A 26,959-nucleotide genomic window follows, 5' to 3' on the forward strand; every position below is an offset into this window, starting at 1 on the left:
GGAGAAGAGATTGTCTTCTACCCTAGCATTCTAGTCTGGCATGGAAAAATTAAATCAGGCAATTGTTTCTCTGACTTACTTATATTGTAGGCAGAGATTTGCAAGGACGTCAGCCTTAGACAATTTGCAAAGCTCTAGGCAAGCTAAGAAATCTGACATGGGCTAAACAGAGAACTCCATTTAATTTTTGGCAAACAAATGCAACCTGACTTCTTTAGAACTGTGAGGAATATGGCCAATGACATGAGAGTATTAAACCTCTAGCTGCTACTCAGCCAGCCTCAATATGTCAGTAGCAGTTACCTCCCTAATATGGGACTGACAGTTGTGCATGGAAAGGGCTCTATGGGGCTGTCGAGCCTGTAGCATCCCATCTTGGTCTGGAATAGTACCGTCTTCTCTGGATCTCAGCCTTTTGTCTAGGTCAAACAGGAAAAAGAAAAATAAAAAAGAAAGAAACAACCATTGTTTTTATTATAACTTCAGCTGTAATAAGGTTTTGTGATAGATATTTCATCAAGGCAAAATGAATCATTTATTGCCATGTTGTTTAATATGATCATGAAAAAGGGTTAAAATCACATTGCTTTCTCTTTCTTTTCTTTTTTCTTTTAGTCATGGGTCATCAGAATGTATTAAAATTCAAAACCAAAGGTTATATGAAATTGGAGGAAATATAGGTAAGCATTCTTTAATACTTTCTACTCCCAAATTCTCTGATTATTCTAAAAGAAAGATGTTGCTATTGCTCTAAAGGTGGATTTTACATGTTTCTGAGATAAAATTTTAAAGTCAGTAAATTTTTAATATTTTTAATTTCATATGAGAACATTGCATGACTTGGGCCAGTCAGGTTGCATGGTGGTTAATGCAGCTGGATCCCTCATGGTCGAGTACATGGTTTGAATCCTGGACCCAGGAGCTTGAAAAACACACCAGGCACATGTGTGTGCATGCCCAGAATCCCAAGAGAAGAATGGAGGAGAAGGGGCTGTGGTGTGGGAATCCTCTCCAGGGGGTGCTTTCTCACTTTCCTTCCCTCTGCATGTGTGTGTCTCTCTCTAGTGAGCATACGTGCCCTATAGCAAATGTTTTTTTAAGAATTGAATGACTTTTTGAAAATATTTTCCAAATTTAAGAAAGAATATCTTTGTGAAATATGGAGCATATATTTGGGTCTTTTAAATGTGAATTTTTAAAAAGATTTATTTATTTCTTCTATGAGAAAGAGAGAGAGAGAGAGAGAGAGAGAGAATGTGGTCCCTGTGCCATAATCCTCCCTGAGCCTCAGCCATCCGGGAGAACAGGTAAGCATGCAGGCATATACAAGCAACCTCAGAACACTAACCTAGGACGTATCAATGTGGCCTTCCGCTTTGAAGAGTGTTGTGTTACCACTGTGCCACTACAACTGACCTAAAATCAAAAAGTCTCATTCAATAGACTCATGTAAAGCAAAGAAGAAAACTGAAAATTTTCGAAGCACGACACCTCTGTTATTGAACTTTCTTACTTTCACTCACATTTCAACTTCAGTCTTCATTTCCTTCCTTGGGGGGAGGGGTCGGTGGTGGGAGTGGGTATCAAAAGAAATGTTTTTCTCCTTGTGCCCAAGTATAGCCTCACAGCCCTGGTCTGTGCTCCTGTGTGAGACCAGAGCATCCACCTGTGCCTCACTCACATATATCCCCTCCTTCCCAATCAGGGCCTTGCACCATTCGTACCTGGACTCTCTGCTATGTCATCAGTTTTTCCTTCCCAACTGCATCATTTCCATCTTTGTAAAACATTCTGGAAATTTCAGTATGCAGAACTCTCTGTTATCTCCCTTCAAGTCTACTCGCAATTCTCTGTTCTGCTTTATAGCAAAAGCTCCCCGAACCAGTTGTTTATATTTCTATTTCTTTTTCCCTATTCTCTCTTGAGACTACTCCAGTCAAGCTGTACCCCTCAGCACTTCACAGAATCACTCTCTTGTCAAGGTCACCAGAGAACTCTTAAATTGTAAAGCCCAATCACTTTGTCTTTTCATTGCCCGAGTTGACCATCTCCTCCTTCGTAAAACACATTCTTCACCTGATTTCAAGGACAGCCTAAGCTGACTTTCCTTCCACTTCACTGGATGTTCCATCTGAGTTCTTTACCCAGTTACTTCCCACATCCTGACCTCTCAGCACCAGAGAGCTGTAGGGGTTTGTCCTCGGAACGCACCTCTGTTTACTCTTAGCTTCCTTGGTGAGCTCAGTCCATCTCTTTGCTTTACATTCACCTGTATGCTGATGCCTTTCGAATTTGCACCCACACTTCTCAAACACCAAACTTGTGTATCCAGTTCTCCAGGCACATTTTGACTTGAGAGTTTTGCATTTGTTCTTTCTCCTAGAATGTTTTCTCTTTAGATTTCCTCACTTCTGGGACCAGCAAATGGTGTAACGGTTACTTCACTGGACTCCCACATGGCTGACTGTGGTTCAAGTCCCCGACCTGGGACTTGAGTCTTCAAACTCAAGCCAGGCACGTGTGCATGAGTGCCCAAAATCCTGAGAGGAGAATGGAGGAGAAGGGATTGTGGCATGGTCATCCCCCATGGGGGATGATTTCTCCCTTTCTGTCTTCTGTCTCTCTATCTCTGTTTCTCTCTGGTCAGGGCAAAAATCACTCTTAAAAACAAATAAGCAAAAACACCCCAGAAAATAGATATCCTCACTTCTCCCTGCCTTGTCTCTTTTGGATTTTTGCCAATACATCACCTTTCAGTGAGGACTTTCTGGCTTATACCTCCCTGATTCACCTCCCTGGCTTTGCCTTTCTTTAGTGGCCTTACCACCTTCAGCTTACTTTACATTTGTTTATTTGCTGGCTTCTTTTAGCTGCGTTTAGACTGTAAGTGCCCTGATGGCATGTGTCTGTGACTGGTGCATCACTGTGGCCCCAAACCCCAGAACAGGCCTGGCACATCATAATTTCAATAAATATTTGCTGACTGAAAGAATCAATCAAGAAAGCAAGGAGATCTGGGTAGTTTTGAAACTAGTATACATTTTGAATGCACTGTACATAAAGACTTTCAAATGTATTTGGCCCATGAATGACCTTTTTGTTAGGATTTCTGGATCTGCCTATGTACATTACATACATAGTAATGAAACAAAATGACCTTTTCTGAAATGAACCTGATTTGGATCTTCTCTAATCCCAGTCAAGTTTCTATCGTAAAACCAGTGGAGGGCATGTATTAGCATATAAATGATCCATTTATACCTTCACGAATTCTTGCTGTATTTTTCTAATTGATGTGAAGCTAGGGAACAATTTGCCTGTGGTAGGTATGTATATTTTCAACAATTTCACATGAGATTTATCTGAAGCACTTCACAGTCTAAGAAAAAAGAAAAAGAGAGGAAGAAGAGGGTTTTGCTAAGAAACTTTAAAATGTGTTATTTTTGATGGAATTTCACTGGCCTTATTAGAATCTTATGAGCACACATGTGCACACACATGCACACACAAAAAGAAGTTTACACTTTCGAAAACATTCATTGGCTTTTCTCTTACTTTTAGGACAGCATTGCTTGGATCCAGATGCTTATATACTGGATATATATCATGTAAATCCTCAAGCAGAATGGGTGATTAAACCCCAACCAAGTTTTTGAAATACCCTCAAGAAGGCTGCTATCATGGATTATATGCCAAGATTCTATGTTTGCTGGGGAAAAAGACAACACTGCTTTTGGCATGTGTGTTTTTATATCCCCAACTGATGTTTCTTCCCTTGAGTGATGACGTCTGCTGGTGTTGTCAGCATGAACCGTGGAAGAGGTGCTGGTTCACCGTTTGAGCTGAAGTTTTCTTGTGACATTTCCTTGATCAAAGGGAGGAAAAGCGGTCGCGATCCTTCCAGAAGAAAGGTCAATCTAGAACATGAAACTTTAGTCATTTCTAATATTTTGACTTCTCAGCAGGACTGAACTCGCCCTGTATCTGGGGCAAGCAACACTTCTTTATGTAGCCAATGCTACCAAAGGCAAGAGGTGAATGAGACTTCTTTTACTCTTATGTTATATACGTGTATTGACCTTTTTGAGCTAGAATGCCAGAAATAGCCTTAACTTCTGCCTTGCGAAAGAATCCAGCTCTACTTTACAAAGGAAACCTGTTTCTCAAGTGAAACAGACAATATTTATGTTCTGACTTGCTCTAGGACTTGGAGGAGGAAGAACTTATGTTTAAGGAAAACTGTGTCATTTTGTATATCATACAATATTACAAGGATCAGCGTTCTGATGCAAATGATGCAAATGAACTTGTTACTATCATTGACTATGGACAATTGATGTGTTGAAAGCTTATTTTCTTCTGAGCACAAGTCCTCCTAATGAAGCTTAGGATGTCTTATGCTTTCATGACCTTCTTTATAGTCAACAGTCTCAGAGCCTTATGTTTTCAACATGGTTATGGTGCTCAATGAATGTCTCCATGTGCCAGGCAGAGATTTCCTTTTCTGATCAAACACATTGCTTTTATATTTCACAACTATAGATGGTCACTTCTGCAGCCCTAGCTTAAAAATACAGAACTGCTTTTTTCCAAGAGTACCAAAAATTACAGATTCAGGTTTTATAAGCTATAAAAGCAGATTTTGCTTTCATTCATTAATCATAGACATGGCCAAGCATGGTAGATTAGCCTCGGGCTTTAAAAGAAAAGGCAGCTTTGGTAAGCTGAAAACTGCATCTCTCTCAAGACTCAGAAGAGTCATTTTCCATATCCGTGATTGGCTAGAACACATAGTCCCCACACAGCTAATTTAGAGCACATCTAAAATGTGCTGAGGGATTGGGCAGCTCTACCTTTCATCCCAAGACTGCATGTATAGTCCTCCAAGAGTTAGCTGGAAATGGGGACAGAGTTCTCATTTATCTTGGCCATGTACTTAGACTTTGAACTGTAGTTTGAGGTTTTAATGAATCTTAAGGCTCAAATGACTCTATCTTGCAATTCAAATAATAGATGAAGTTGCTCATAAATGCAGAAAACATATTTCATGCACTAACCAAGTCTCAAAACATAACATGATACTATTTTAAGTTCATGTATAGAAAAATACTTCAAAATATCAAACCAATAAATCTTTATTGAACAGTTTTCAGGGCATTTTAAAATAATTTAACATAAATGCATTATAGCAGAAAGTCACATGCATGCATCAACTCACTTTTCCAATGGAATGGTGTGAGATGATTAAAATCAGTAACATGAAACAGTTAAGATTTATTCCTCAAAATTCAAGGAAATCGTTTTAAAGCACTGAAAATTCTAACTATATATTAACCTGTGGCATCAACCTTGAAAGCTGTAACCCACTGACTAGTTCTCAGAGTAGCCAAACTTAGACGAAATCTTTTACTTGCTATGTATGCCTGATATCAATACAAATAATTTGTTGCATTCAGCACATAGATAATTACATTCTGACCTTTAGAATTTTGTTATATTTTAAAAGAAAACACGAAGACACATTCATTTATTTTGTTTGAAATTATTTTTTCCTTTGTTTAAAAAAATCCATTCAAAAGTAAACATGAATTCTATACATTTATATTTCTTCCTTCACTTTATCCATTTTCAAAGTGTGGCTAATTGATGCCAGGGGCATTTACATAGCAAATTTCTTGAGTCTGAAAAAAAAGTGTTTTGATCAATTTTGCAATTCAAGCGACTAAACATTTTACTTTGTATGGTTGCCAAGACCCACGACATAAATGGCTGTGTTTATGACTATGTGCAGAATTCTTCAAACAACTACCTTATACTTCTATGTATATATGAAAACTGATTTTCTCATTGTATTTCCTGTCATTCAAGTAGTTCATGTATATTGTATTTTTATAGAAAATTCATGTGTCTCTTCATCTTATTGGGAATTTTCTTTTCCCTTTTTTTGTCTATAAACACGTTAGAACCTGTGCATAAGTTTTAAGATTTACCCCAACTTGTCGTCGGTTTTGAATAAATGTATAATTGATGACAAGTAAATTACAATGAAGTCTTTGGATTTCTCATCCACTGTACTGTGGTTTTAGATGGCAAAAGACTTAGCTGAGTCCATAGTGTGAATTAACCACTTCAGTTTATCAAGGATACATGACAACTTTCAAGTAACTATATAATGTGGAAAGCCATGTCGGTGTCAGTACCACTGCTCATAACTTTTATTCTTAGTTCTAGGATTAACTAATTGATTAGAGAACTTTTTTTTAGTTGATACAGACTAATGTTTGTGTGATTAAGAGGTTCTTTTTACTAATTTTATAACAAACTCCTACAATTAAAATTCAAAACTTCCTGTCACCTAAGTATCGAAAGAATTTTTGCCTTATTAAGCATCTTTGAAAAGTTTAGTAATAATTCTACAAAAGTGAATAGTGTATTGGTAGGGTCAGATAATAAGTTTCTTTATTTTAATTTAACTTTATTTTTATTTGAACAAAGAGGGACAGAGTGAGAGAGAGAAAGAGAGAGAAAGCAAGCCACCAGGTCCAAGACTCAAACTACAGTCAGCCTTGTGGGAGTCCAGTGTCCTTAACCACCATACCACCTGCTGGCCCCAGATAATAAGTTTCTAAGTGCTGCTCTTAAGAGCATCTCACCTCATCCCAAGTGCTTTTATTATAATAAAAGTGTATTAGTATAATAATAGTGTCCTCCCTGAAAGTGTTAGAGGAAGTTAACATTTTTGAAACAAAATCCTGAGCTGGCTCATATTTCCTCCATTCTACCAAAGAGAGTTCCTTTATTAAGCAGTTCCATCGGGGCTATAATTTTTGGAGTGAATGATCTTTGAACAAACTGGAATTTCAGTTCTTTGCAATGTACATACAGTATTAACTACCTCACTTGCCTTTCTTGGGGAAAAAAAAATGGACTTTAACAATTTTTTTGTTTTACAAACTGTCCTGAGGTCTTATTTAATTCACTTGAGTTGGCTTTCAATGTACTTATAATAATATGCATTAAATGATGTAAAATATTTTTAGCAAACGCTTTAAAACCAAAAATACTCTGTAGCTGTGATCGATGGTATACTCTGAGAGGACCTGTGTCCCTTAGTCATTGTGTTTCTGACCGTGTAGACATGCAGGTTGTTAGGACTAGAGTTAACAGTCATTTTCTCTCTCCGGCATTTTCAACTGCTGTGCATGTATTTCATGTGACTGAAAAGTAACATTAGATTAAACTGTCCCTGCTTCCCAGCAAGCATATTTCAACTGTTGTTTTGTTTTGGTTTTTGTACAAATATTTTACTGCCAGGAAAAAAACCTCTATATTATGAGGTTAAACATTTCCTGACAGTCATTTTTCAACTGTTTTCCATAAATATGTCACTTAATAAAAAATAATATAACATGGGATTAAATGCTTTAGGCATTTTCAGTGATTTTACACACAGACTAAACTAAAGTTTAGTTTAAAAATAGATTTTCTTGCAGGCATTTTCCAACTATTTCCTAAAACTGCATAATTTGAAAAATCATATCACTAGAAAATGCCAATGTCTTGTGTTCTCTTCCCTCTCAAAAGTTAATATTAATTGTTGTCTCATCAGCTTTCATTGTCAAGTACAATATGTATGTTACATTTTATCTATAAAATAAAGAGAAAAAAATTAAACACTGTGCAACTACTCTTCTGTCTCACTAGTTTGAGGGCCCAATGGTGCTGAGAAAGAACAGGAAGGAGCTCCCTTCTCCTCTGTCTTCCTCCTTTCAGAATTTTGAACATGCTTGCACACATGCCTGGTGTGTTTCTCAAGATACCCTGTCAGGACTCGAACCACACATTCAGCCATGTGGGAGCCAGCAGCCTTAATCACCAGGCTACAAAGACATTCAGAACAGGAGCTTTAAAGTTGGAAGGTTTGTATCAGAGCCAGAGAGTGGTCTTGTGCAAAAGCCACTTGGTGTTGTGGTATTTGTGGATGGCTGTGGGGAGAGGATGTATTGAATACGCAAAACCCAACCGTTTCCTAGATTTATTTGAGTTGCTATTTTGGGCAGGTTTTTAGTATATGTTTTAAAATAAATACATAGATAAGAAGATCTTTTCAATAAACACAGAGAAGGTATTTGACCAAATTTAATACCCTTTAAGAGTTTTTTCAAAATCCAACATTTCATATCTTGTGCTAAAGACAAGAAATAGAAATAAAGGCTATGAAGATTAGAAAAGATATAAAATGGTCTCTACTTGCAAATGATGTGATTGTTTATCTAAGAAAGTCTAAGATACCTTCAATTAGCACTAATAAGATAGTTTAGTGGGATCAGGGCATACAAGATGGACCTATATATATGATAAAATTCCAATCAAAATCCCAGGATGCTTTTTTAAAAATACAAATTAAGAAGCTAATTTTAAATTTCGTATGGAAATTCAAAGGACAAAGAATAGTCAGCCTTGAGAAAGAATTAAACAGTTAGAAATATATATGCTTCAAGATGTATTACAAAGCTCTGGTAATCAATACAGTGTGGTATTGACCATTTTCTGGGTAAGAAAACAGAAAAATCAAAGAAACAGATTTCAGTTTAGAAATAATATGTATACATATATAGTCAGTTGATTTTTCTCAAGCTGACAAGGAAATTCAGTGGAGGAATGGAAAGTTTTTTGTTGCTGTTTGTTCTTGGTTTTGTTCTGTTTTGTTTTGTTTTTTGTTTTTGTTTTTTTTTTTTTTATGGGGGGAGAGATTTTCACTGTAGGACACGTGCGCTCGCCAGACAGACAGAGAGAGACATAGAGACAGAAAGCGAGAAATCACCCCCCAGAGGGGATGGTCACGCCGCAATCCCTTCTCCTCCATTCTCCTCTCAGGATCTTGGGCACGCACGCACACGCGCCCGGCGTGAGTTTTAAGCCACCGGGTCCGGGACGTGAACCGCGGTCAACTACGTGGGAGTCCAGCGACATAGCCATTACGCTAACTGCTGGTTCCCAGTTTTGTTTTGTTTTTGAGATAGGCTCTTGCTATGTGGCTGAGGCTGGTCTTAAATCTCCTCTCTCTACCTCCCGAGTAGCTGTTATTACAGGTGCACACCACCAGTCCTGGTTCGGAAAAGGTTTATAAAACACAGTGTTGTAACAACTGAGATTTCTCTTTGGAAAAAGGATGAACCTTGAATGCTGTTTCATAAAACAAAAAAATATGGAAGTGAGATTTCAGATGAGGGAGAAAATCTGATTTCCATAGAGATGCAAAAAAAATTAAGTCAACCCATATGACATGTGTTACACTCACTTAACATACAAATATACAAAGTAACATACCGGGACATCCAAAGAGTCTTCATGCACTTTTCCATAAAAAAAAAAACATAGAAAATATGTGTCATGACTCTTCTGATGACCCAATACATATATGAACATCAGGATTTTACATTTTCTAAGAGACAATCATATTCCTTTCACCTTTTGACTAATTATATTCCAATTAATCTAAATGAAACTCTAATGTTTTTGTCCTGGGGATTACCGGCATATTTGCATCCAATGATGTAGTACAGGACAGTGTTTAACACAGCAAATCAGTACAACATAATTTTCATCCAGTTTAGCAAATGTGCCTGCAATTTAACTGTTCAAACTTAACATGTTTCAAACTGAATGTTTCAACTTCATGCCAAAATCCATTACACCCACAGTTTTTTTCAGTTCACAGTAACTTTTTTTTTTAAATGTACTTTTCATTCTTTCTTCCATAAGTGAATTAGAAAGAGAGACCAGCCAGGGTGTTCACACCTCAATCTGCCCCCAGCTTGGCTCATGGGCAACTGGCACTTGGCATGTCAGTGAACAGCAAGCTTATCTTTTTAGTTCCTCAAGACAAAAATCTTGGAGTTCTTTGACATGTTTCTTCTTGTCATTTCCCACATCTGGTAGGTTCGAGGATAATTAAGTTTGAAAGTACAGGCATATCCAGTCGTAAAGAACACAGCCATTCCAGATTCTTCTCTCGATTTCGAAAAGTAGACTATCACTTTGTGTCGTCTGGAACACTTGTCTTCAATTACCATGAAATTTCTTCTGCCTCCCTGGTATTGTCACTAGAAGGCAGCGGAGTGGGTTTGATACCAAACTGTGTGGTTAAAGCCTGATCTGCGCAGAAGGTGGCTGTGGTAGTGGGGCTGTGTTGTCCTGTCGTCCTTGCTGTTGATTTAACTGTCTTGAAACTCACTAAGGGACAGAGGGACAGAGGTCCTTCAGATCGTCCCCTACCTGGGTGGAGAAGGGGTAGGGAGCTTTAAAGCTCCGCTCTGCGCCCCCTGGTGGTAGTGCAGTCAGGGGCAGAAGCCGAGTGCTGGGCCACCACCTACAGTGTGAGGAGGGGAGGTAGCGGCCAGGACATCCCGACCTTACCCTCTCCCTGCAGCTCGGATGCCAGACACGCTGCACTGGCTGGGGGATGTGGCTGCAAGCCAACAGTGTGAGTGGCACTCTCCGCCGCCCCTCCTGGACTCAGTCCTTGCTTTGCTTGGGCGCTGTGTCCTTCTGGTCACATGTGTCCTCACAACCCAAAGGCTGTCATGGTCTTTATGAGGCTTCACTCAAGGTGAGACAGGCAGGCCGCCTCTTTTTGACTTCCTTTCTGGCGCCCCATACAAATATGATTTCATTCCTCCTGATTGATTTACTCCCTTAGATGTTAAGTCTTGGCTTTTAGCACACAGAATGGCCTCTGGTGATAACCGAGCCTATGTGCCTAATCACTTCTCTTTCTTAGTGGAGCCAATAGAAAGGGTAATGGAAATTTCCATCCCATGGTACAGTTTCTTGCCTTGTTCCAGGGAGGCAGTTTTCTGCTCCATGGATGATGAAGTTTTCACCTCCACTCTGGAGTCAATCCATAGATTCAAGAGCGTGTTAAGGTTACTGATTCCTATGCTCTTGACGATGCTTGCTTTCCCCTCCGGCCATTTTGGAAGGTGCTGACCCTGAGCCTAATTACAGCTTCCTGTAATAGAATAGATTGGAACGATGCCAGATGTACCAAGGGGCACAGGGAGGGCATTAGTGCAATTGCAAAGACCTTGCAAAACATGTTTTGACAGCAAACCATACAGATTGCGTTTGTCTCTGACCAGCAGTAACTTAGACTTTCCCTGATCGTTTAGACATAAGTTGGGAAGGGATGGGGAGGGTAAGCAATCTTTTGTTTTTAAAAGAATTATTTTAGTTAATTTATTCATTCATTCATTTTAATTTTACTAGAGAGAAGCAGAGAGAGGGAAGAAAGCAAGCCACCAGGTCCAGGTCTTGAACCATGGTTGCTATGTGCGAGTGTCTACCGCCTTACCCACCATACCACCTACTGGTCCCTTTTTTAAAGAATTATTTTATTTAATTTTATTTATTCATTGAAGGTAAGTAATCTTACATCAGGTACATCCAAGTTTTAGAAACTAACAGTCACTTGCATATCCTTAAAAATAATGTCATTTTATCTACAGACTTAGAGGTTATAACACATAATGGGGCATTCTTGGTGGACACTCTGTGTTTGTATCACATTTTGTCACTGCACAGTAGGGGACTTTGGTGTAGTCCTTTGCTCCAGGTCCTTAGATGACAGATGGGCTTCCCTACCATATACCCTCACTATGTCACGACAGAATGACCAAAATCTCAGCCACAGAAGAAAATAATCAACAAAATGGGTACTTAAGGTTTAAGATTTCTGCTCAGCAAATATGCTATTAATGAAAAGGCAAATTTCAGATAGGAGGAAAATTGTGTGTGTGTATGCATAGTACCCAAAATATGTAAGGAACTCTAATAACAATAAAAATGACAGCTCAATTTTTCTTAAATGAGCAAAAAATTTGAACTAGTACTTCTCAAAAGTGTACAGATAGTCAATATGCATTAAAAGACAGCATCACCAGCCATCAGGAAAATGCTAGTCAAATCACATGTGATTAGGACTATGTAGCACTGTAAGAATGCTCAAAATTAAAAAGATAACACTAAGTGTTGAAAAGGATATAGAACAACCAACATTTTCTTTCATATATTCCTAGTGGGAGTATAAAATTGCAGAACCACTTTGGAAAATGTAATATAAAGAGAATTATCTACCTAGCCTATAAGCCAGAAATCGGACTCTAGGTATTTACTAAAACATATATTCAGGGGCCAGCAGGTGGTGTGGTAGTTAAGTTAAGCTGCTGGAGTCCCACATATGTAGTCAACCACAGTTCGAGTCCTGAACCCAGCAGCTCAACCAATCATTCTGGGCACATGTGTGTGCATACTCAAATCTTGAAAAGGGAGTGGAGAAGGGATTGTGGCATGGCCATCCCCTCTGGAGGTGATTTCTCATTTTGCCTTTCTCTGTCTCTGTCTCTCTGGTGAGCACGATGTGCCCTATGGTAAAAATGAAAACAAAACACATACCCATGTCAGCTGTGATGGTGCAGCAGTAACACAATGCTTTAGTATGCTAAAGCCTTATGGGAAGGTCCCAAGTTTGATTCCTGGGGTCTCTGTACACATCAGGTACACATGTGTACCTGTCATCTGGTTGGTTAAGGCAGGTGGTGGGAGGATATCTTGGCATGAGGACCCATTTGGGGGCGCCTGTCTCTTTCTCTCTCTCTCTCTCTCTAAAGAAAAAAATAAACCTTTCTAAAAAACATGTATCCACATGAATACTTGAACAGGAATGTTTGTTGCAGTTTTATTCATAATAGGCAAAACCTACGGAAGGGTTAAACAAACGTGGCTAATTTATATAATGTAGTATTACTCTACAATGGGAAATAATACATTTAAAATACATCCAGCAATAAGAATTTCAAAAACATGTTGCATGAAAAATGTGAAACATGAAAAAGTACATACTGATCAAAACTCACATTCAACTGTAGTTAGGCACCTATAACCCCTCAAGAGCCCATGTGGTCCAGTTTTAGTGAAAAAAACTGCTGGGTGTGTTTAGTGAAAACCACCTGCCTGATCAAACTCCTTATCCCCACTTCTCTATATACTATCACTCCAGCCTGCCTTCGGCAAGAATCCTGTTATCCAGATGGTGTAGAGGTTAAGAGAGCTGGATCCCATGTGGCTGACTGTGCAGTTCAAGTTCCAGACCTTGCCCTATACCAATAAATAAATAAATAAATAAATAAATAAATAAATAAATAAAGCTGTTGTGTCTATTTAGCAAGAATCTCCCTTGCCTTGATGTTTCCACTTAATTTTCCAGCCACTGATCCCTACCCTGCTTCTTGGCTATAAAATACCCCTTTATCTTTATTATATTTCTGAGTCAAACCCAATCTCTCTCTCACTCCAAACCCTTTTAGAGTAATTCCCTGAATAAAGTCTGAGTTACTGTCTTTGACAAGTGTCATGACTAAGTTTCGACAAGACTACATGATTCAATTGACATGAAATTTAACAAAAGAGGTGTTAAAAATAAACTGATCTGTGGTCTATAAAAAAATTAACAAAAGAAATGAATCTATGACCATTAGAAGTAATTGGTTGCCTCTTGCAGAAGGGATTGCCTGGAAATGGGTATGAGGGCATATTCTGTTGGACTCTCCATATCAGGGCCTAACCTTCTTTGTCCTCTTTCCTCTCTCGTTGCTCCCTGTGGGGGCCTCTGCTTCAGCTAGGTAGTTTATATCTGTCATGTCCCCACCACCCACCCTATCCCCAACAGTCCTATCACTACAGTAGAACTTCGCAAAGGGGGTCGTTATTCCACAAGTGCTCTCATTAGACAGTCTGTGAAGCTGTGACAGCTGCTTTCTCAAAGTCTTCCTGTACCATTCGACTTCATTATACCACAATTTAGCTCTTGCTTTTACAGCATTTCAAGGTGAAAAAACATATGCCTCAGGTCAGCTGGTGGCAAGGTGGTTGAGGCAGCTGGATCCCACAAGGCCAACTGTGTGGTCTGAGTCCCAGGCCCATCAACTTGTGAAACACATTGGATGTGTGTGTACGCGTGTATGGAGAAGGGATTGCGGCATTACCATCTCTCACGGGGGTGGGTGCTTTCAGAGATTTTCTGTCTGTCTCTCTTCAGCAACGACACAGGCCCTCTAGGAAAATTAAACACATACACACACACACACACATATATATAATATATGCACATATGTACATATATATATTACATGCCTCTTGATTCTAGAAATTTTAATATTTTCTCCACTTTGACCATATCCAACTCAGGAACTAAGACAGCACTTAAATTAATAAATATTTATTGACATATGGAAGTTCAACATCTAGTCATGTATCACTCCTAAATACCATGAATCATGTTAGTGAAGTCTGCATGGATAGACCAAATACAAAATGAATGCATTATAGAAGACCTATTAGTTGGGTCCTTTCCTCCGAGAAACAATCAGGAACTTTGACACAGTATAAACGTATACCTGCTCCTCTTTTTGGAATTTCTCTGGACTCATTCAAGGGGTTGACAAGCAATAGAAGGGCCTAAGAAAATTGTAATTGAACACAACTGCTTTCATTGCTCTGCTTTTTTCATTTTGCTATGTGGGTGATTGCCATTCACTAACAACCTTTCTTCTAGGACACATTTCCCCTCCAGGGGCTTATGAGAATATAGCCAGCCTGCTTGCAATTTCAGGATACAATGAGACTATCAACCAAGTTAAAATTGTAAGGAAATTGGAAGAAAAACTGGAAAGATGAGCAAAGATTTATTGAAAATATAGTACACTGGAGAATAAAAAGGGAGTCCATACAGTGTAATTATAATTGGTCATTTTTTTTTACATAAATTCAATTAACGAGTATTTTATTGTGAATTTTCATATATAGGTTCAAAAGTAAAATTGGTCTATAATTGTATAATCCATACCTTCTTTTGGAATTAAAGTGTTTACAGCCTTGTTAAATGGGTAGGCAGTGCCAAAGTTTGGATAATAGTTTGTCCCTCAAAGGGCCATGTTTCAGGGACCAGCAGTTAACGTAATGGCTATGTCGCTGGACTCCCACATAGTCGACCGTGGTTCAAGTCCCGGACCCGGTGGCTTAAACTCACGCCGGGCATGTGTGCGTGCGTGCCCAAGATCCTGAGAGGAGAATGGAGGAGAAGGGATTGCGGCGTGGCCATCCCCCCTGGGGGGTGATTTCCTGCTTTCTGTCTCTCTGTCTCTCTCTCTCTGGCGAGCGCACGCGCCCTATAGCAAAAACTCTCAAAAAAAAATAAATAAAAGGGTTGAACTCTCAGAATTCAATCCCCAGTGGAATGGTGTTGAAAGGTGGTGAGACCTTTAGTAAGTGAGGCCTAATGAACAGTATTTAGACCATGGAGTCATCACCTTCATGAATGAATTAATGATACCTCTCAAGATGGAGTGAATTTTAACTCTCATGAGAAAGGGCTAATTCCTATAAAAGACGGTTGTTATAAAAGATGGTTGCTCCCAGGTCTCTCTCTGCATGCCTCCACCATCCTCTCGGCCTCTGCTGACTACATCATAACGTAACACCAGAAGCTGACCTTATGCTGGTCCATGCCTTTGGACTTTCCAGATATAACAATGTAAGAAAAATACACCTCTATATCTATATATTGCCCAATCTCAGATATTCCTGTTAGCAACACAATAGCAGACCAAGACAGGTAGCTTTCTGACATTTTGTCTTTTGGAAACAATTAAGAGTTTGAGGGGAAGAAGACAGCAACTACAAGGAGGCAGGAGGATACTTTTGGGGGTTATGGGATGTTCACTATCTTGAATATAATGATAGTTGCAGAGGTGTACACATATGGCCAAACTCATTAAATTGTACAATCAAAATATACAGAGTTTATTGTATACCAATTATACCTCAATAAAGCTATCTTTAAGAAACCCACAACTTAGGTCAGGGGCTCAGAAATGTGGCAGCATCCTGAATCCCTCATAAAGAGAGCAGCATGCCCCACCCATGTCATTACCTGAGCAAAGGACACCAGAAAGGGGGTCCATGTACAAAGCATGATTTCTAGACGACTGTTAAAATGACAATCAAGATTAACTCCTGTGCAAGATGCCCATTTCCAGCGAAATAATTACTGGAAAGAGACTGGCTCTTTCTTTGCTTTTGCACAGTAATTCAAACAGCCCAAGACTCCTCTGGCTAACGACTTCACAAATGGTTTGAGAGGGAAACATGTTACCTTCATAATGTTTCCTCAGCATGAATTATGACAGTCGTTGGCCTCACAGGAGCCAGCTTACAGTTAACACTAGAAGATAGTGACAATGGAAATGAATTTAGGAGGCTTGTACATCCCTGAGACTGTACACTCAACCATTTTGGGACACTTGAGTGGGGAGGCTTTAATTTAATCTTCTCTGGGGTTCCAGATGAATGTGTTATCTTGGCCAATGTTTATCTTACAAACTCTAAATATATCTTAGAGACCAGGCAGTCTTAGTGGTAAAACGCAATGCTCTGAGAGGCAGACCCACATGGGAAGATCACAGGTTCACATCCAGAGACCTCAGTATGCTGGGCAAGCATCTGCCCATGACCCAGGATGAATGAGGCTAGGTGAGGATTTCAGTGTCAAGATCCTATTGAGGGTACTGAATCTCTCTCTCTCTCTCTGTCTCATTCATGAAAAAAAAAATTAAAAAAAAATACCAAGCAAAAAAAAAGATCTGGAATAATATCCTCAACATTCTTTACAAAAATATCACTGGGTCCAGCAGATGGCATAATGGCTATGTCACTGGACTCACAGGGCCAATCACGGTTTGAGTCCCAGACCTGACAGCTTAAAACTCATACCAGATGTGTGTTTCTTCATGTCCAAGATCCCAGGAGGAGAATGGAGGAGAAGGGATTGCAGTGTGGCATCCAGCCTGGGAGGTAATTTCTAACTTTCTGGCGCTCTCTCTTGTGAGTGCATGCACCCTATAGCAAATGTCTCTTCAAAAAAAAAAAAAAATCATGAAGACAATCCTAAACCATTTCAAGTGGAGATGAAACTTGAAGAGACAGAAAGAACCCTTATCTAATCTGCCCTACACTGTTAGAGATATTAAAGGAAATAACGTGTACATTACATTTGATAGCTGAAGAGGAGCTTTGAGATGTTTTCCTAGTTAGGTACTGTCACTTGACAGATGTCTCACAAACATCAGGAGATCATGTTTCCATTAGAAAAAGTACAGCAAAAGGAACATCTTCTCCATCCCACATGACTCAGTGTTCACTGCAGCCTCCGTAGATAACAGCTCCCATGACAGTGGGTCAGTAGATCAGAGGGTCAGAAAATAAGGTGGAGTTAAACCACCTATGCAGACTTCAGTCCCTAAAAAGTAAGTTATTTTTTAAAAATATTTTCATGATAAAAGTCAGCATTCATACTTGAGTCCTAGTATCAGGGAAAAAGGGGAAAAAAGTCTTTATGTTTTCTGTTTTCTTTTAACTCTTCTTGCATGAAGTTGCTAGAAGGAGACCTTGGCCTTCCATTTGGTAGAGGTTGCTGCTGCTGAAGTCTGTGGTCTATGGGGGAGCTCCTGCATCAGAACCCCACCCACTCTCTGCTCTTCAGATAACACTGTGGATGTGATGCTCTGGCAGACCATCCAGACCCAGGTGGATTGTGCCCTCCCAACTTGACTATTCTTGGGCTACCATGTCTCCTCTGATGGGTGACAATTACTGCTGTCAATGATTAACACCTCCCCAAGATAAAAAAAAAGTCAATTAGTAAAAGCAGTCACACCAAGATACGGAAGTGTCAAAGATACTCTCAGGAGTCTCCATTTTAAGCTTTTTCTTTGTTATCTAAGAACCCCGAGTAGAGATATACGCTCAGAAGCAGAAATGCCATCTTATGAGGAAGTGACATACCTAAAGAGCAAAGGTTTTGTGAAAACCCACTAACTGGTAAACTAACTCTCTGCCCTGGGAAATTTCACAAACTCTCTTGCTTCAACTCTAGGAATTCTTTTCAGACTGTGTCAACTACATCAAGCTCATCACCAGTTCTGGAAACTGTCATTGGTCTTTACCAAAGACAATTATATGAAGTCATTAACATCTGCAGGCAGAGAACTGAAGATCCAATTCAACAACTGAACCTCTCAGTGTACTGCAAACAAGGTTCCATCAAGAACCTCCATATTGGTCTGTGGGTAAAGAAATACCACCTGTGAAAGAGGAAGACCCTCATACTTTGGTACAAAAGCTCCTAAGGGCCAGGGTGACATAGCGGGGATGCAGCTGGAGCCACACAGGAGAAGATCTGAGTTCATATCTCAGCCACTCCCTGAGCACCCTGGCATGCCTGTGGTCTGGGTCAACAAGAGACTAAGGATGGATCACAATGTCAAGGAGCTGGGGATGGATCTTTCCATGAAGGAGCGCAGCATGAAGGAACCTGTTAGGGGTGCCTATCTTTCTTTCTCTCTCTCTCTCTCTCTCTGTCCTTCTCTCTCATAGAGGAAATAAATGAATGAACTTTAAAGGAAAAAAAAGCTCTGTAGTAGACAAATTGATAGAAAGTTCTGCTGTGCCTGGGGGGCTTAGTGATATGAAATATATGTTATGTGAGACTGAACATGAGGTCAGCATGAAAGGTAGGTCACCACATCTAAAGACCTGAACGAATCAACAAGCACATTCTGTGTACAGTCAGACTGTACTCACCTATCAGGTGTACTGATGCCTTTGTAATTTAAAGTGTTTTTGTTGCCCTAAGCAGTCTTCTTTTGCCAAAGTGTTTTCTAAAAACACAGGACTAACACTACAATCTACTTCTCTAAAACCTACTCAAAGTGTAACAATATAACCAAGATAGTAGCTTATTCATCTTTTAATCTTTTTAATTGTGCAGTTAACAAATATACTTTCTACCAGAAATCAGAACATTTTATTGATTTTAGTAATTATCTCCATATTGAGCATATAGAACAGCAAAATCTCAATGGGTAAAATATCAAGGCTTAGGGACTGGCATGTGGCATGGTGCTTAAGGTGTTGAATTCCCACATGGCTGACCACAGTTCGAGTCCCGTACCCAGCACCTAGAAAAATCACATGTGACTTGTGTGCATGTGTGCCCAAAATCCCGAGAGAAAAATGGAGGAGAAAGGATTGTAGCATGGCCATCACCCTGATGATCATTTCTCACTTTCCCTTTCTCTGTCTCTTCCTGTCTCTCTCTGGCAAGCACAAGTGTACTATAATAAAAATTTTTTAAATCAAGTATTAACAATTTATATAATTAATTTAGCAAAGATTTCATCTTAGAAGTTAAAGATAAAATTCAATTATGGTTTCAAAATTTGATGCTATTGACATTTCAGACCAGATAATTCTTTGCTATTGGGTCTGTCCTGTGCAAACACACACACACACACACACACACACACACATCCATACATAGTGATGGTAAAAAAATGTTTGCAGACAATTGTCTCCTAGGGAGCAAAACTGTCCCAGGTTAAGAATCATTGAACTAGATATATCATCTCCTTTATGAACATTTTATATCTGATGTTATCATGTTCTGTCTATACTCTTATCAGTTTCCAGAAAATACCTATATAAATTCCTTCCTATCATTATTTATATAAATATTGTTAAAATTGGTTTCTTTCATGGACAAGAGAAACAGAAGAGTAGGAGGCAGCACTCTCAGCAGAATCTTGATGCTGCCATCCATTCAGCTTCGGCCAGCCCTGGATAATGGCCACCCACGTGCTCGGAGTACTCAGGGAAGTCTTGGGACACAAACCTAGAACTTTCCCAGGTGGTTGGCCTCACAGAGCACTACAGTTTGTCACTGTGCCATTGTCCAGTCCCAATTTTGTATCTTTCTTTTTTTCTTTAAGGAAAAGTTTACAAGCTTTGGAAAAAAAAAAGAAAGAAAGAAGAAAGAAAGAAAGAAAGAAAGAAAGAAAGAAAGAAAGAAAGAAAGAAAGAAAGAAAGAAAGAAAAAGAAAGGAAGAAAGAAAAACCCAAAGAAAGAAACTTAGTTCTGTCTGAGTTAAGAGACGTACTATGAATGTGGCAGCTCTTAAAGGCAGGTCATTTCACTCTGTTTTTTGAAAGGTTAAAGGTGAAAGAAAGAGATTTTCATTGGCACAGGATTCTTCAGAGCAAGCCTGTGAACATCTACAACTTTGAAAACCCCAGATGCTATTTAGATGAAAGGCAGGCCTTACAGATCAAGTCTCTTGAAACCCAAAAGGAAGGATGCCATTTCTGTTTTAGGTAAAAATGAAGTAACTTTGGTTTCTGGGAACCTCATATATTTAATGATTATCTTGCCGTGCAATCAAGCAAGAGAAACGAGAAAGAAAGAAAGAAAGAAAGAAAGAAAGAAAGAAAGAAAGAAAGAAAGAAAGAAAGAAAGAAAGAAAGAAAGAAAGAAAAAGAAAGGAAGAAAGAAAAACCCAAAGAAAGAAACTTAGTTCTGTCTGAGTTAAGAGACGTACTATGAATGTGGCAGCTCTTAAAGGCAGGTCATTTCACTCTGTTTTTTGAAAGGTTAAAGGTGAAAGAAAGAGATTTTCATTGGCACAGGATTCTTCAGAGCAAGCCTGTGAACATCTACAACTTTGAAAACCCCAGATGCTATTTAGATGAAAGGCAGGCCTTACAGATCAAGTCTCTTGAAACCCAAAAGGAAGGATGCCATTTCTGTTTTAGGTAAAAATGAAGTAACTTTGGTTTCTGGGAACCTCATATATTTAATGATTATCTTGCCGTGCAATCAAGCAAGAGAAACGAGAAAGAGAAATTTATTCCTTTCCATCTGGAAGTCTGGAGTTGCAAGCATGGGTTGTGATGACGCACGCGTGGCTTTCCTTGTTCTGCTTTCTGCCTTTGTTGACGACTGATTTTGTCATTGGATGGGTGCTGACAACGCTACTCTGGCCAGCCTCTTCTGTTTAAAGGAATTGTTTGGCATTCTATTTTGGACAGTCAAGGTCTAGTCTGCCATGACACGAGCAGAGGAAAGACAGTGTCTCTGTACTGCAAGAGCAATTAAATGGTGCTTCGTTATCAGCTCTTTGATATTGATTATAACTTTTCTGCTCCATTGGAGTGGATAATGGGAAGTTGGTGCTAAGTATGTTGAAAGTTTCCTAAGTTCTTACTGACAACAGGGTGAGAAACATGAAGCACATGGCCTGCACATGAAGCACCTACCTTGTCCTTCACCATCTCTTGCCTAATAGCATCACTTTGGCACTGCGAGTCCCCAGAAGGACGCCATTCTTTGAGGAATGGAACTTAAGTGTGATGTTTACATCTGATGGATTTTGCAGACTTCTTTAACTAAAAGACACAAAGACAGGCCCAATCAAAAGTGAGCCCTGCAGGGCCCAGGCACACTCAGGCTCAGAGGCACAGGTGGAGCTGGGCTGGCTGTGGAGCATTCAGGCTCCTGGCTGAGGGTAGGGGGCTTGGCTCCAACTCTTCCTCCAAATCCGGCTTTTTCCCCACCAGGAGCTCATTCTTACACTCTGAGCCTCAGCTTCCTCATCTGTAAGTGCTTTTAAATATGACACATGCAATCAGCTGGGTATCTCAGACTAGAGCAAAAACTAGACAAACCCTCTCATCCATCGCTAGGTAAGCATTTGGTAGGTTTATGTTTTGGACAGATTCCAATTTCGAGTCTACAAACATGCTTTTTATAGTCCATGGTCTGGTGCCAAGTAGCAAATTGTTACCAGACTAAGACAAGATGAGCAGAAAGAATGAGAGGAAGTTTTGAGAAAAACATGTAACAATGCACTTTTTCCTGAAGCCCCAGCACATGATCAATGAACTTGTCCTATTGAATAGGGCATAGAGCAGATTGGGTGTGGTGACACTGGCATGACCACTGTCATGTGGTAGCAGCTATGCACTTGTCATGCCTAGCAAGACCTCCTTACAATGTATAACACAAGGCTTGTCAAGACCAGCAGTTAGCATAATGGCTATGTCGTTGGACTCCCATATAGTTGACCACGTTGCGAGTCCTGGACCTGATGGCTTAAACTCATGCCAGGCACATGTACATGTGTGCCCAAGATACAGAGAGGAGAATGGAGGAGAAGGGATTGTGGTGTGGCCATCCCCTCGGGGGGTGATTTCTTGCTTTCTCTCTCTCTTTCTGGTGAGTGCACATGCCCCATAGCAAAAACCTCCCCTCAAAACAAGGCTTGTCAATTGTAATCCAATATGGTATATCTGTACATGTTTATGGTTTATTTATCATTTGTTTTTTATAATCCCAATTTTAATGACTTTAATGCAAACATGCATGAATGCTTATAAAGAACATATAAATATACATACACAAATATTTGGTAACTACATCTGGCTAGTAAATTCATATTGCAGAGTGCTAAAATTAGTGTTATTTATGGAAGAGTTCTGATTCGTGAAACTGAATACAACTGGTACATGGTATTTCCTTAGCAAATTCAAAAAAAAACAAAAAAGAGAATTCTTTGAGAAAGAGCTTTGAATTAAAAGGTTGACAGAAGCAGATTTTCAGCATTTTATATATAAACATTAAAATTTGGGGGGCATCATAAAGAATTGCTCTTCAGTTTATAAAGACTTAAAGCCATTTATAATTGCTAAGAAATTAACCCAAAATTGTTTTGGTAATGACTACTCAGAAATTTTGGGTGAAATCAATAGGAAAAATAGGGCTCAAATACCACTCTTCAATCTGATGCATTTAGGACATAAGATATAAGGCCAATTAATAAAATGAATAAAACTAGCTATTTTTCATGGCAACTTGACAAATGCAAAGATATCACTAAAATGACAACTGTTTTAATATTATATACTTTGAACAGAATGACAGAGAATTTTTTCCCAGCCTTATTTTTGCTATGGTTTGAATGTGTGTTCCCTCCAAAATTCATGTAGAAACTAATTCCCAGTGCAACAGTATGAAGAGATGAGGCTTTCAGAAGGTAAATAACTACCCCTATACAGAAGGACTCAAAGTTGAGTGTGTATTTTTGTCCTTCTGTCCCTTGTGCCATGAGAAGTTTCAGTGCTTGTCCCCTTCAGAGAATGTAGTAACAAAGTATCATGCTGGAAGCAGAGACTCACCCTCTACACTAAACTTTCTGGTGCCTCAATCATGGACTTCCCAGCCTCCAGAACTGTAAGTAATAAATTTGTTTTCAATGAATCCCCCAGTCTGTGGTATTTTGTGAAAGCAGCACAAATAGACTAAGACAGTTGTTGACAAACACAGCTAGTTTTATGTTGAACAAAACTATGAAGGATTACATTGTCAACAAATGTGCTTTAGAATTTAAGTTTTGTGTAGGAATGTGTCCTAATGGCACAACTATAGTAATAGAAAACATTTAGGAAGAGTTACTCAGAGTGAGAATATTGAGATAAATGTAGTCAGTCAGCATACCACTTCTTCATGGAAAAAAAGTCTTGCTATGAATTGTGTCATCTGAATTCAATGTGTTTAGTAACACAGCAAAACCTAATCTGTTTATGATTACTCCTTTTGTAATGTAATAATATGGAAGTTGATCCTGTCTGGTACTAAATGAGGATTTAAGGTTTTTATGGAGCAGAAATGTTGTGTTGAGCAAGTCTGAACTGGGCTAGCCCATGCAGCACTGTGGTTAAGGAGGCTGGATCCACATGGCTCACTGCAGGTTCTAGTCCAAGACCTGGCAGCTTGAAAAACATGCTGGGCATGCGTGTGTGTGACCAATATCCCTATAGGAAGGCAAGATAGAGGAGAAGGAATTGTGGATGTGATCATCCCCTGTGGGGATGTTTCTTTCCTTTTTCACTTTTCCTCTATCTCTGTTTCCAGTAAGTTAAAAAAAAATTTTTTTTTGAACAGGCAGGTGCTGCAGTAACCTGGCTGGACCCATATGGGAAAGGTCCCAGGTTCACATACTAGGACCTACCTGAGCATGCCAGGCATATGTGCATGTGCTTGTGGTTCAGGCCAGCTGGGACCATGGAGACCCTATCAGGAATGTCTGTCCGTCCCTCATTGAAGAAATAGAGGAACTTATAAAGGAGGAAGAAAAAGTCTGTATGTACAAAAAACAATCTTGATGTTTCTACAAAATAAAACTAGTTTGACCAAGGGGTAGAGCAGTATAAAAAAGTATAAACTGTACAATCGGTCTTGCGTATTGGTCTGCTATCAATACAACTATAACTTTACAGGATAAATTGTGGAATTATCTTTTGATAGACTGAATATGAATTTTGAGAATACAGCATCACTTGCTTAATTTTGAGTTAATTAATTTGAATTTGCTGTAACTTGTTTAAATCTCTTGCACTGCCTTCAACATACTCCTGAGACTAGCTTTTCTAATTTGAGTTTTTAAAACACAGTTGTTTAACTGTATCACGGGACTTCAATTAAGTCATGAAAAATTGTAATTAAAGGAATTAAAGTACACGCTTATTTTGGTGCAAAAAATTGAAACACAAGCATTTTTTTTCATCCTACACACTTTCAATAAACTTTTAAAAGAACTCCTTATACATTGTACCTTGCAAGTAACCTCATAAGCTCAAATTATATTAGAGAAATTACAAGAAGCATACACATTTGAGGGATGACAAAATGTTTTAACTATCAACAGGGATTCTCAGTGTCAATCAAAAAAGCACATTCTTTCAATGCTGTGTATTGATTTTAAGATGTTTTATTCCTATGTTATATTTATTTTAATGACAGTTATTAAAATGTGGATGTATTGTGATTTTTTTTTAAGTTTACTTTTTGGTGTTATTTTATGAGAGACAGAGAAATACAAGGACCTTCAACAGGCTCCCCCCAAGCCTTTCCAGCTAGCCAGGGACACAGACACATCTATGGCCAGCACGTAAAGGCCAATCCAACATTCCATTTAGCTTTGGCATCACGGAGCAGCATCTACTGCTATGCCATCATGGCTGTGCTGCACCACTATGGCTGGGCCTGTTGTGCTATCTTTAAAAAGAAACTAGATTTGTTTTATGCTTGTTTTCTATTTAATTTTATAATAATTTTATAATCTTTTACAAAAATATTATAGGAAATAATACATAAGAAATTAATGTTAATAATCCACAACATTTACAAAAATATTATAGGAAATAATACATAAGAAATTAATGTTAATAATCCACAACATATAGGACATTAATGAGAAACAAAATAACACCACAGACAATTTGAGAACACTAGTAATGATAAAATGTTTCCTATCTCCTCATACAACTCTCCTCTTTCATTTGGTTCTTTCATTTGAGTGAAGTGTTCACCTGTGTGTTTGTCACTAGGCATCTTAATCTTGGGATCATCTCAAGGGATATTTACATATTTCAGGATTTGCTTATAAATAAAAGGCTATTCAAAGCTTAGAGAGACTAAGATGTAAAAATGAAAGGCCTTTTGGTGGAGTCCATTGTTAGAATAAGCAAATATCAGGTTGAACTTAGAAGAAACGTAGTTCAGTACGTGGCCTAAGTTAGGAGATGGTTCTGAATAGACTGAGAATGACAACGGAAACATTGGATGTGGATTCTAGAGTGCATACTGAGCAAATGGGCCTGGGACAGATTGCATAAGTTCTGCTCCTACATACTGAACGTGAAGGACCTTGGGCAAATTACATGATAACATCTTTTCATTTGTATTATACATTGAGAATGTTAATAATAGTTATTACCCCCAAAGACCCGATGCGAGGATTGAGATTGCTTATGGAAAGTCCTTTAATAGTACTGATGCAGGTTAAACTGATAGCTCTTGTTATTAAAATGCAAAGCACTTTCACATGCTGCTGCCAAATTCAACCTCCTCCACAGTTTGGTAAGTATCAGGGAAAAGACTTTTACCAGTAGTCTAGAATGAGGAAGCTCAGGCTCAGGGTATTCATGACCAACCCAAGGCCATAAGTGGGAGAGTTCCCATTTGCAAATCCAGCTCTTTCCTTGGTGAGTCAAGCCTCCCTGGCAAGAGGCTGCCCAGTCCTAGGAATGGGGAGTTTACCGCTATTATGACAGCTCAGATCCTTGCAGTCAACCAATTCTAATCAGTGTTCTTGCAGCTACCATCAGTTGGATCTGGTCATGTTCTGAAGCAAGAGAATAAAAAAAGGTGCCAGATGGCATAGTGGTTGTCACTGGACTCACACATGGCCAGCCGTGTTCAAATCCCAGACCGGGTGCCTTGAAACACCCAGGAGTGTGCTTGTGCGTCCTCACAATCCCAGGAGGGGAAAGGAGGAGAAGGGATTGCGGTGTGGCCATCCTCCCTCCCGTCTCTCCCCATCCCCACTGTCTCTATCTCTCTCCAGTGAACACTTGCCTGAAAGTCAAAACTTCTAAAAAACAAACAAACAAAAAAAGTCCCTGATATCCTCAGAAGCAGAAGAGGGACTACCTGCCCCAAGTCTGGGTTAAATGACTGGAGCCTCCCACAGGAGCCCAGGCCCTGGTGTGGGACTGCCCTCGTCTGGACATCACAAACCTGAGCTTCTCCCCAGGACCCACCGCCTCCGCCCACAGCCCAGCGTCACCGCGATCCTGGAGACCCTCCAGGGTAAGCTCTGTGCTTTCCTTGCTGCCCTCTTGGTTGGCCAACACCCTAACTCGGCTCTGTGGAAATACAACCCTCCCTTCTCCAGTCTGCTAGGAGAAAGGACACCACACCTGGCTCATTAGAAACACCGGCTGCTCCTCAGCCATCGCGCCCACAGCTGTGGAGTTTTCCTGGCGTCTCCCCCACCTCTGCTGCCCCTCAAGGACCTGCCCTTGCCTGCAGCAACCCCACTGAAGCAGTAGCTCACCTCAGCGTGGGGTCGCAGCCATTCTCTGCTTCCTGCAGCGCTGGACACAGTATGGATATGGCCGACCCTGCTCCGACTACTGAGACCACCCCACGCAACAGCCACGCCAA

General features: G+C 39.6%; 1 protein-coding gene and 1 long non-coding RNA gene across 7 annotated transcripts in view; one reads left to right on the forward strand and one right to left on the reverse strand.

Annotated features, from left to right (window-relative positions):
• The window catches only part of ARHGAP28 (Rho GTPase activating protein 28), a 205,591-nt gene extending 201,726 nt beyond the window's left edge, over nt 1-3,865 (forward strand). For all 3 annotated transcript variants that reach the window (XM_006164003.1, XM_006164004.1, XM_006164005.3), the window contains 2 exons: nt 616-680; nt 3,562-3,865. In XM_006164003.1, coding sequence (XP_006164065.1) covers nt 616-680; nt 3,562-3,656 — 160 coding nt within the window. In that variant the 3' untranslated portion in view covers nt 3,657-3,865. The remainder of the gene's footprint in view (nt 1-615; nt 681-3,561) is intronic.
• LOC102497373 (uncharacterized) overlaps nt 1-26,959 on the reverse strand; it is a 55,754-nt gene extending 28,795 nt beyond the window's left edge. For 2 of the 4 annotated variants that reach the window (XR_336792.2, XR_003547108.1), the window contains exons 1-3: nt 26,850-26,959; nt 21,211-21,339; nt 304-419 (exon numbers count right to left, since the gene is read on the reverse strand). This is a non-coding gene — a long non-coding RNA (uncharacterized LOC102497373). Of the gene's footprint in view, nt 1-303; nt 420-21,210; nt 21,340-26,050; nt 26,136-26,849 lie in introns of all 4 variants that reach the window. The other 2 variants (XR_001369463.2, XR_001369464.2) reach the window with 2 other exon arrangements.

This window comes from Tupaia chinensis, unplaced genomic scaffold (genome assembly GCF_000334495.1).
Source record: "Tupaia chinensis unplaced genomic scaffold, TupChi_1.0 Scaffold143584_1, whole genome shotgun sequence".
Classification (NCBI taxonomy): Eukaryota; Metazoa; Chordata; class Mammalia; order Scandentia; family Tupaiidae; genus Tupaia; species Tupaia belangeri.